A 12,285-nucleotide genomic window follows, 5' to 3' on the forward strand; every position below is an offset into this window, starting at 1 on the left:
CTAGGTTCACTAGTTAATAATGAGATAATTGCTGGATAAGCACAGAATCCAGGCAAAGACACAGGCTGTTTGACAAAACAGTTTCATTAAAGTCTCAGAAAGACCTAGACTACTACTTTGGGCTCTCCTCCTCCAAACTCCATTCAGAGATACACCACTCACCCATGTGTGCTGTGTCTTCAGATAACGAAACATGATCAAAGTTTTCTCTTTATAATTTGCATTTTTCTTGAGGCCATATCCTAGACTCTTTAATTAGATTTCGGTAAGGCTTTCTGCTTTGAATTAAGAAGATATAACAGGATGGAAGAAAACATTTTGGATATGCCCTTTTTACTAGCAATGCCCTGTGCAGAATTCTTCAGTGTACAAAACTAGAGCTGAAGGAGTCAACTCTAGTTCCGTGGATTTGCTGAAAAAGGACTTATCAAGCCATGTTAATATTTTTTATTCAGCCTTTGGGTCACTTTTCAGCTAATAAGGATGACCACCCTTAAAGGCAAATGCTATTTTTGCATGGCCCAGAGTAATTCCTGGAGCAAAGGCTCAGAGTTTAACATTTGTTTATCACCATATACCTAGTTCATCTCCAAATTCAAAATGCTACTCCCTGTCATGACTGTTTCTACTTCTATTTTCTGGTAAATTCTTGAGTTGAGATGTAACTCTCTCTCTCTCTCTGTAAGAAGATGCTTTTTTATTCTTAAAGAAAAAAGAAAAAGAGCTGTTAGGAAGTGAGTTCCTTCATGTACTTATTAACTGGCTGTGCAACTTCAGACAAATCAACCTTCCTGAGCATCTCACAAGGTTGTGCTAAGGATGAGTAAGAATATTTCACATTATCAATAGTGTGCATGAGGAAGTTCCAAGGCAACTGGCTTATGATACCCATTAGGTATCAAAAGGACTTTACCGAAGAAGGTAACAATTCTCAGTTCCAAGTTCCCTTTTTTAGCCCCTACGACAGATTAAAAAAGAAAAAAAAAAACTTTCCAAATATCTAGAACAATTAAAATATTTGAAAAACTACCCTTAGTATCATGTAAACCAAAAAGATTAATGTATAATGGTGCACACCTATAATTTCAGTGACTCAGGAGGCTGAGGCAGGAGGATACCAAATTCAAGGCCAGACTGGGCAACTTAGCAAGATCCTTCCTCAAAATTAAATAAATAAAACAAAATAAAAACAAAAAACGATTGGGAATGTAGCTCAGTGGTTGAGTGCCTCTGGATTCAATCCTGCAACCATAAAATACAAACAAAAAGCCTCAATAGCCAGGTGCAGTAGTGTATGCCAGTAATCCCAGATGCTTAGGCAGGAGGATAGAAAATTCAAGGCCACATTAAATGATGTTACATATTTTAGAAAATCTGAAATTGAAGACTCTGAAAAAAAAAAAAAGGAAAAGAAAAAAGAAAGTGCAAGGCCAGCCTCAGCAACTTAGAGGCCCTGCCTCAAAAAGAGCTGGGAATACAGCTCAGAGGCAAAGCATTCCTGGATTCAATCTCCAGTAATACCCCCCCCCCATCTCCAAAGACCTCAAGAACTTAAATTTACTAGCTTTATTTTAGATACCTGATTAAACAAAGTTCCAAAATTTGTGCACAGAAAGGTATCTTGGATTTCTAAAACTGGTCCGACTCTTTTAAAATCCCCTGACTACAATTAAAATTAAGTAAAATGAACTCAAAATACAATATCTAACTGCAGAGCACTATTAAATATTATTTTTAACTTTAAGAATAAATATATATCATTTTTTATACTGAGAAGTATTTCTCTTAAATCTCTGAACAGCTATATCTATTTCAATAAAAAGGCAATTTTATTACTTTCTAGATCAAATACACAGGGAATGAGCTGTCATTTTGAAAAGATTTCATGATCACTTTAAATAAGTCTGTATTACACAGAATGTTAAATCAGTAAAACATTTCACTAATAAAATTCATATTATCTTTCTAGTCAACATAATTATAAATGTATTACTAGAATCCAAAATAAAGTTTTATTACATTGCTCAAATTTATTTATAGAAAATTCACACTTCAAAAGTGGAGGGCTGAGGTGAAGCTCAGTGGTACAGCACTTGCCTTGCCTAAGCCTTGGGTTCAATTGCCAGTAATGTCAAAAGAAAAAAGAAGAATCTGACAAATATAGTAACTAGAGATGAAAACATCCACACCAAATTATAGATATTTCCTCAAAATCTGATAGAAAAAAAAATGATATCTAAAAAACAAAGAAAAAAATACTAGTTGCTATTACAGATTAAGAACTATACATCAGATACATAAGCAATAGATGATACTCATTTTTAATACTAACCTTATCCCATATGAGCTCAGCTCCATCTCCTTTTTCTGCTAAATGAACTCTCAAAGTCTCAATGCTCTTTGAAAAAAGACTTGCATAGCTCTTTACATCTAGAACCTGCTGGTCTTTCAGACCTAGCTGGGGTTCACTTTGTTGATCTGATGGATTGGATTCTTCTCCTCAAAAAATAATAATAATAATTACAAATTTCAATAAGCATTATTTCTCTAATGTGATCTACATAATAAATTCAATCCTACACCAATTCTTATTAGTCTACATATAAAGCAAATCTCATTAAAATTATATCACTACAATACAAGTATCTGAACAAGAAAACTGTTAAAACTGATAGAAAAAGTACAAGGCCATCAGGACTTGCATTACTGGGGGATTCACGGATATAACAAAGTTGATAAGCATTATGCCTAGTACATAGTTATCACTCAGTAAATGGAAGCTATTGAATCATACTTCAATTTGCCCAGTAAATTAAGCATCTTATATTGTTGAAAACTGCTTCAAAGTGGTGACTAAAATCTCCAGGGATCTTTTAAGTTCCAGTGTGCTCTGCACTGCTGTGCACATACTGCAATACAGTTCACATGAACTAGAAACACAATGTGTCAATGAAGAGTGGAATAAGGAAGTGGTCACTAAAAGTTTCCTTCATTTAATTTTTTAAAAAATGTGTTTTAAAATTAAATCTAAAAAAAGACAATTACAGAGGTACAAAGATAGATGCACATATAGATGCAGTCTGTTTCAGGGAACATATGAAGCAACTACATATGAATCAACAAATGACTAGTTAAATAATACTGACTGAAAAAAGCAGGCCAAGAGTATAAAAACAGTGTTTGGCATGGTGGTGCATACCTGTAATCCCAGCTACAAGAGAAGCTAAGGCAAGAGACTTCAAGTTTGAGGCCAGCCTTAGCAACTCAGTGAGACTCTGTCTCAAAATAAAACACAAAAAGAACTGGGGATGTAGCTCAGTGGTAAAGTATACCTGGGTTCAATTCAGTATCCCCCTGCAAAAGCATATACAAATAATATATGACTCCATTTATGTAACGTGTACATGACTACTTGTATCTGTATGCACAATTAAGATGATCAGAACATTCCTTAAAATATTAATAATGGCTATTTCTCAATGTGAGTATAGATCTAATGATTTTTCTTTTTCATGTTATATGAACATATGAACACAATTTCGAAAAAAAATACAGTACTTAAAACATTTTTGGTGAGGTGATTTCCAGTTTAGGTATTCCAAAAAGTAAAACATATTTTTTAAGTGTAAGATGGAATGCAGAGTTTAATTCTTTTTTAAAATATTTTTTATAAACTTATTTTTTTTTTGTGATGCTGAGGATCGTATCCAGTGCCTCACACGTGCCAGGCAAGCGCTCTACCACTGAGCCATAGCCCCAGCCCTGATTAAAATGTTTTTGTTTTTTTTTTACCTTGACTCTGTACTTCAGCCCAGTCCAATGGAACAGGTGGTTTCCTTTTCCGCCATAGTTTATCCATTGTCAATAGATACCTGATATCATCTTTAAAAAGCTTTAAAAAAAAGAAAAGATAAATCCCATGAGCCCTACAAGTCCCAAGTTGATAAAATACATTAAAATTTCATTGATGATTTACTGTGAAATCTGATTTAAAAACACATGTCAAAGCCAGGTGCAGCTGTAGCACACACCTACAATTCCAGCAGCTCAGGAGGCTTAGGCAGGAGGATGGCGAATTCAAAGCCAGCTTCAGCAAAAGGGTGGTGGAGGTGCTAAGCAATTCAGTGAGACTCTGTCTCTAAATATAATACAAAAGAGGGCTGGGGATATGGCTCAGTGGTCAAGTGTCCCTGAGTTTAACTCCCGTACCAAACAAATAAAACAACAACAAAAAACAATCCACAAAAACAAAACAAAACAAATCACACATGTCAAATGCAAGCAGAGTAACAATTTTCAAAAGCCATTAAAAAAATATTCAAATGTTTACACAGAATCCCTACATATAAAATAGTTAAAACCAGTAAAACAGTTAAGGGAAGAAGTTAAGTGAGGATAAGGGAATGCTGACTGCCTGGACCTCCTGAACCACCTCCCCCAAAGTTCCCCTAAAACTCCAAAATTCAGTCTGAAGCAAAATCATACAAATTAAAGGGATTAATAAACACTATCAATAAACTACAAGAATTGAATACAACTACTGATACTAGAGAATCAGGTGAACAATATCTTCAAGTTCTTGGATCCAGGCCAATAAAGCACAAATATTCTAGAACAACTCAATTACCAAATTTCTGTAACCTCTCTGAAATGTGCCTTCCCCCTTCTAAAATATTTACATGTGCAAAAAATAAAAAAATAAAAGCTAAAAGGAGGTATAAAACCCCCAAACACACAATTATTATAATAAAACACTATCACATGTAGACTAATAAAAAACAGAAATAGTAGGATTTCAGGTGTTTTAATTATTTTTACTTTCTCCTTATCATTGTTCTCTCCATCTCTTTCCCTTTTGTAGTGTGAGCGATGAGATCCAGGGCTTCCCACATACTAGGGAAGTGCTCTTGGGAACAGGGGCGCCCTCTTAAAAGCCTTTTCTATTTGTGATTAACTTATTCAACACATTTACTGCAGGTACCAGGTAAGAATGTACCTTCAGCTAAATTGAAATATCATAAAAATTTCTATCAAAGCATACTCATCTTTAATCTTTGGAAAACAAGCTAAATATATAAACAATGACAATAATATTTAGTAAGAAACTCACAAAGCTGAAAACCATGAGGATTTTTGTTTTACCTATCTAAGGCATAGAAAAAGAATACAAGGTAAATAGTAACATTTAAAATGAGTACACAGGCAAGAAGTTAAGTTCATTATGATATGATATGGGCAGCACATTAGGCTAAAAACAACTTGTAGCCAGGCGTGGTGGTGCACACCTGTAATCCCAGCGGCTTGGGAGGTTGAGGCAGGACGACTGCGGGTTCAAAACCAGCCTCAGAAACTTAGTGAGGCCTTAAGTAACTCAGCAAGACTGTCTATAAACAAAATACAAAAAAGGGCTGGGGATGTGACTCAGTGCTCAACTGCTCCTGAGTTGAATCCCTGGTACAAAAAAAAAAAAAAAAAAAAAAGTAAAGGATACTGAACATTTGGCTAAGAAAAGTCTGCCAGACAAGAGTAGTCCTTCAGACTTTCGCATTATCCCATCATCTCTGATACATCATGCTCATTTCTATTAATTAAATTCAATCTATAAACTCGGATCCCAAACACATCTAAACCTCCTACTTACCTATAGAACAACTTGCCATTGCTCTGATGATAGAGAGCAATCTACATGAGTTCAAAACTGACAGTATTACCTTCTCCTATTCCCCCAACCCCCACAAAATTTACTTTCTGCCTCACCCATCCATACTATTCACCAGCCCAATGAGAAACCAGGTTAGCTTTCCAGATTCCTCACTGTATACATCCCAAGTCTTGTTGAGTCTACTTCTCCATGCTCCACTGTGAATACAGATGGCTTGTACCTTGTATTACTTTGGCACTGCACAACTCCATGGGTACTGACTCATATTAGTTACAATATGAATATCGAGTTTTAGAGTGGTACACTACATCCCCCTCCACGTCTTTACAGTGATCCTACAAGACATGCTCTCAATAAATTCCCACTGGTGCAGTATAACATCCTTAACACAGCCTAGAAAGCCTTGGCTAATCTGCTGTTTCCTTGACTTTCAGTTATCCCTTTCCACTTTCCCCTTGAACGGGAATGATTTCAGTTTTTCAATTTAGATTTTTTGTACATGTTACACTTCTATCCCCATCCTTATTCTTGAGTTTAAATGTCACCTCCTCTAGAAAACCTCTTTTGAACCTGTTGGAACTCAGGAATTCAAAATCATCCGAACTTAATATCATTAAACACTGAATCTGGAATTAACTGTTCACTGTTTGATTTCCTATCTACAGCAGGGTGTTCTTGTGTCTTGTTCACTCCTAAATCCCCAATACTTACAGAAGTATCCAGCACAAAGAAGATGCTTAAATTTACCTGCTCAAGAAGAGACTGTAGATGTACTTCAGATTATTCTGGTATTCAAATGTTGCTCAGATTACAATGAAAATAAGTGTTAAGAATACTACTTTGAAAGCTATTAATGCTGTCCACATCAGTGTTTAGTGCATTTAAGTATATCAGAAATAAATACAATTTTTCGAGAAAAAGGCTTTGTGATAAAATAAACGTGACAGGCTTAAGAGAGACAACCTTTCTTAACATAAGGAAGTGAATATAAGTTGGAGTGAGCAGTAGCCCATTTGCTTAAGATAGTGGGACCTATGCATATTGTAAAGTAGACAGAAGGAACCAAGAAAGATCCAAGACACAGAGCAGAGGAGAAAAACTGTTTGAAGAACAAGGTACAAAGCCAAAGAAAAATGCCCTCTGGAAAAGTCTGCCTTTACCAAAAGAGGTTTATCTTCCACACAAACAAAAAGATAACAGCCTGCAGTCAAGTGAGATATTCTCAACAGGTAGGTAAATTATGTCCAATGGCTACAAACCTCTTACTATAAGCTTAAGACCACGTCCTTTGGGTGGCAAGAATGCATTAGACAATTTAAGAAAAACTGAGAAAGTTTCAAGTATTTACTGTGATAATAATTTGCCACAGAGTCAAAGAAGAAAAAATAGAAAACTTAGAACTAAGGGCCTAGCTGAGCAATACTTAGGCAGATTCAATTTTAAAAGCCTTGTAGAGCTTTCTAAAACTATCCTGTATATTAAACTGATGAGAAAAAGCAATTTAGGATTAGAACGTATCAAGTCAAAACTGCTAACAGATGATTTGAACAGGAAGAGATAAAAGGGATTAAACCAAAATTGTTTATAAAGAAAACCAACTTCTGTGACAGCAAAAGGAAACAAAGAGGGGGATAGATGCAAGCTTCTATATTTACCTCCTGGAGAGATACTAAACTGATATTTAGTATAGGCACTAAAATTTCCAAACTTGCATGTGCTGACTACATCAGTCATTTTGTTAGGACGTTAGCATATACGCACAAAAAAGTTTAATTCAATTCTATGTATTGATTTAAAACAAACACAATCAGATTAATAGAGCTATCCACAATTATAAAGAAAATAAACCTAGGCTGGGCAGAGTAGTGTATGCCTATAATCTCAGCAACTCAAGAGGTTAAGACAGGAGGATCACAAGTTTGACCAGCCTCAGCAACTAAGCAAGGTCCTAAGCAAGTCAGTGAGACCTTGTCTGAAAATAAAATATGAAAAGGATTGGGGATGTGGTTCAGTGGTAAAGTACCCTTAGGTTAAATCCCCAGGGGAAAAAATAAAAAAAAGTAAACCTAACCTTGGTAAAAAGTTTAACTGGATCATAACCAGTTGATTTTGCCCATTCCTTTGTGGAAATACGTTTTATGTCACCATCTTCATTAGATGCTCGAGCTCTGGCTTCAGCTTCTGTTGGTTCCCCTATAAAACAATAGTATTTTTTTTTTCAGTGTAAAACTGAGCTCTTACATGTGGGGGGAAAATGTCACTCACAGAAGTCACTCAAAAGCAACACATTCTAAGTTCAAGGAGAAAGGAAAATAAAAAAAGTTATCAGCATCTTTTTGTGCTTCCCTTGAAGGTCACATGTATAATAGTTGAAAGAATGCTCCTGGGAACAACTCCTAACTGATATATTTCCCTCTATCCTGATAAAATGAAACTATCCTTTTGGTAAACACTGTTTTAAAGTTGAAACAACATATTTTAAGAACATAAAAAAAAAACAAAAAAAACCCCTATCACTTTTCTCTTAAGCTACCAATGTCAAATTAACAAAATAAAGACAGCAGCCACAATAAGAAAACACCTCGAGGGTCTGGGGATGTGGCTCGCCTAGCACATGTAAGTTTTGCTGGGTTCGATCCTCAACACCACATATAAATAAAATAAAGGTATTGTGTCCACCTACAACTAAAATAATATTTAAAAAATAAAATGTGTCAAATAGTTTACTCACATGCAGCTTCAGGGTCAGCTCTATCAGGTGACACTTCCTGATCAGCATCTTCTTCCCCAAACAATTGGCTGTTAAATTTAAGAACAGTAAGTATTTGTGAACATCAGGAAATTCTGAGCAAATGTAGTTAATTGTCCTACCATTTTTTTAATAGATATCCCAGAACAGCATTTATTTTATTTATTTTTATTTTTTTGTGGTGCTAGGGATTGAACCCAGGGCCTTATGCATGCAAGGCAAACACTCTACCAACTGAGCTATATCCCCAGCCCATAATTTTCCTATTTCTGTCACAAACAACTAATTCAGAATATTTAATGTTTAGCAGGGATAAATAGTGAACAATGGATAAACTGCATTCCATAAACCTATGAGCACTGAAACAATCTGTTTAAACAGTTTGCATGCTAACATTAGCCACAACACAAATATGGCCAAATTTTAGTAGATTCTAGTGAATAGCTTTTATATCCCTCTGGAGATACCATTTTAACAGAGGAATAACATTTTAAAAGTATACTGCATTTAGTTGTTCAACATTATGTTCTAGGTGGGGAAATTCAACAGTGAAGACCCTTTTTTTAGTGGTATTATTTATCTTTATGCATGATCTTTTAAGAAATAATAGAGGGCTGGGGATGTGGCTCAAGAGGTAGCGCGCTCGCCTGGCAGGCGTGCGGCCCAGGTTCGATCCTCAGCACCACATACAAACAAAGATGTTGTGTCCGCCAAGAACTAAAAAATAAATATTTAAAAAAAAAAAAAAAGAAAGAAATAATAGAAAATTATTAAGCTGAGATTCTCCTTTATTACTCAAGTTATCCTAAAAACTGTTTAATAACTCTTATGGATATAAAACTTTCCAATCTTTCCTCAAGGATATGACTTAGGTTACCTTCTGATTCATTTTATAAGAAAATGCCCTTTGGTTGAAACCATTTAAGTCCCAACAATGGTGGTCTGAGAGTTCCTATTGATTTACATCATCTCTAGACTTAATGCTTTATCAACTAGTAAGTGTAAAATGTATCTAGCTGTGTGGTCTTATGTCTAAATTTGTACATCAGTTGTAGGGTTAAACATATTTATTTATGTGTGTTGCTTGTTTGGATTTCCCTTTAAGGAAAAAAATGCCTGATTACCATTTCTTATTGATTACATCTTATTTTTATTCACAATTTTCAGCTGACTATCACAAATCTTTACTCCTACACAATGGCCCGTTATTTAATCCATCATAAAACATCTTTTGATGACAAAAGTATTTAAAGGATTTGAATGTTTCAATCTTTTGTTTTACCGTTAACAACTTGTCTTAAGAAAATTGTTCCCTAATCCTAAGGATGAAGATGTCTTTCTATAAGGTTTAAAGTTTTTCTTATTACACCTAGACTTAATTTTTAAAACAATTTTTTTTTTTAGTTGTAGATGGACACAATACCTTTGTTTATTTATTTTTATGTGGTGCTGAGGACTGAACCCAGTGCCTCACACATGCGAGGCAAGCACTCTACCACTGAACCACAACCCCAGCCCCTAGACTTAATTTTAATATATTGCTTAACTTAGGACGTGAAAAAATTTCCCACAAGAATACCAACTTCCCTACTTTTTACTTAATCTATTCTTTTCAGCTCATATATACATATATGTGTGTGTATGTGTATCTATACACATGCGTATAAAATACTGTCATGAGATATATAATCTCTCACAATGACCTGTTTATCCCTACACTAGGAACATACTAATTAATTTTAGTTTATATTAAATCATGATATCTGTTATAGCAAATTACTCAAATTATTCTTCCCTGGGAATGTTTTGGCTCCTTAGGTTCTTTCCTTCCATATATCATCAACCAGTCCGTCTATTTATTGGTACTGGAGATTGAACCCAGGTGCACATCCCCAGCCCTTTTTTATTTTTTGAGACAGGGTCTCTCACTACATTGCTAAGGGCTTTGCTAACTTTTTGTGGCTGGCATTAAACTTGTGACCCTCCTGCCTCGGTCTCCTGAATTGCTGGGATTACAGTGTATGCCGCCATGCTCAGCTCCACATGAATTGTTTGTGTGTGTGTGTGTGTGTGTGTGTGTAGTAAGTACATATGTATGTATTATATGTGTGCTGGGGACTCAACTCAGGGCCTTGCACATGCTACCGATCACTGAGCTACATACATCCCAGATGCGCCAAAAGCATTTTAAAATCAGCTAAATAAGTTTCAATAAAATCCCTGATAAGATTTTAGTTGGCACTGCACTGAATCTATAATTTGGAAAAAAATGACAATATTGGGACTTCCAATTCAGACTCAGTCTCTATCTTTTCTTTGGTACTAGGGACTGAAACCAAGGGTGCTCTCCACTGAGCCACATCCTCAGCCCCTTTTATGTTTAATTTTGAGATATGGTCTCACTAAGTTGCTCAGGTAACAGGCGTGTGTCACTGTGCCTCCTTTTCTCCTTTCATTATGTTACCTTCTTTTATTTCCAACAGTCATTTATTTACTGTATTGGATCTTATACATCTTAAGATTCATTCTCAGGTACTTTATCCTGTTTTATGTTTTTATACTTAATTATCTGTTATGATTAGTTATATATGTATATATTTCTCTATTCTTTTGCTCTATTCTTTTTTTTTAATTTATTTTTTAGTTTAGGTGGACACAATATTTTTATTTTATTTTTATGTGGTGCTGAGGATCGAATCCAGTGCCCCATGAATGCTAGGCAAGCACTCCACCACTGAGCCACAACCCCAGCCCCTCTTATCTTTCTCACACTAAGTTGCCCAGGTTAGCCTGGAACTCCTATTCTCAAGTGATCCATATTGTTCTCCGGAATAGTTGGGACTACAGAGGACTACTGCTATCAGATCCAGCTTAGTTTATCTACTTTTAAATTACATTTTCTAAATACTTGATGTTGCATATAGAAATGCAGCATTGGTAAACTATCATTTCTAATCATGTGTCTATAGATTCTTTAGAGTTTTCTATGTAGACAACCAACTATATTGCATGCAAACGACCAGTTTGTTTTTTCCTTTCCCTCCTTTGAGATAGGGTCTTTCTATGTTGCCCAGGATGGTCTCAAATTCCTGGACTCAAGGGATAGGTGTTCATCACTGTGTCCAGCTCACCAATATGTTTTTTCAGTGTTGGGGATTGAACCCAGGGTATCATATATACTAGGCAATCACTTTGCCAGTGAACTATATACCCCAGTTCCTTTCTCAATTCTTAAGCCAATATTTTCCTTTTCTTATTGTGCAGGCTCAGCAGTAGAATAACCAAATAGAAGCAGCAATAATGGGCATCCTTATCTGAACCCTCACTTCAAAACATTTTTTAAAATGAAAGGAAAGCTTACATTAAGTACATGAAGGGCAAATGTGGGAGCAAGGTTTTGAACAATCTGGGAGTTTACACACCAAGAAGCTAAAATGCTTCATGTAGTAACGAACTACAGTTTAACATGAACTCATGTTTAGCTTACAATAGTTAGAGATGGTTAAAAATAGAAATATAGAAATCTTCAGAGACTTATATAAACATTTATTTTCTGTTCTATCAGCTAAGAGGGCCTAAAACAACAACCCAGTTGCATGCCTACACAGATTTGATTTTATAAAATCGCTGTTTGCTGAGAGCCATAGCTAAGTAGGTACGACACATGGCAATTTCCTTGTCAGCCTACCCCATGTTGCTTAGAGGAAGGACTCTCCATTGTGGACCCAGGTCATTTGCAGTAACTTTGCATGAAAGGTGACCTTGCTCAAGGACCAGGGTGGATCCGGGTTTAGGGTGGATGGGGTTTAAGGTGATTCCTGCTGGGAATAGGGCGTATCCTGCTGCCTCAGGCGCCTTGAGTTCCCGTTGAGTT

General features: G+C 35.7%; 1 protein-coding gene across 3 annotated transcripts in view; it reads right to left on the bottom strand.

Annotated features, from left to right (window-relative positions):
- Uba2 (ubiquitin like modifier activating enzyme 2) overlaps positions 1-12,285 on the bottom strand; it is a 46,139-nt gene that overhangs the window by 17,390 nt on the left and 16,464 nt on the right. For 2 of the 3 annotated variants that reach the window (XR_009227067.1, XM_046447938.2), the window contains exons 7-10: positions 8,394-8,461; positions 7,734-7,855; positions 3,793-3,892; positions 2,333-2,499 (exon numbers count right to left, since the gene is read on the bottom strand). Coding sequence is in view for 2 of the 3 variants with exons in the window: in XM_046447938.2 (XP_046303894.1) it covers positions 2,333-2,499; positions 3,793-3,892; positions 7,734-7,855; positions 8,394-8,461 (457 nt within the window). In the remaining variant the exon portion in view is untranslated. The remainder of the gene's footprint in view (positions 1-2,332; positions 2,500-3,792; positions 3,893-7,733; positions 7,856-8,393; positions 8,462-12,285) is intronic. The other variant, XM_046447940.2, reaches the window with a different exon arrangement.

Source organism: Marmota monax, unplaced genomic scaffold, assembly GCF_021218885.2.
Source record: "Marmota monax isolate L192 unplaced genomic scaffold, Marmota_monax_Labrador192_F-V1.1 WCK01_AAM20220418_F8-fsc00101, whole genome shotgun sequence".
NCBI classification, from domain to species: domain Eukaryota; kingdom Metazoa; phylum Chordata; class Mammalia; order Rodentia; family Sciuridae; genus Marmota; species Marmota monax.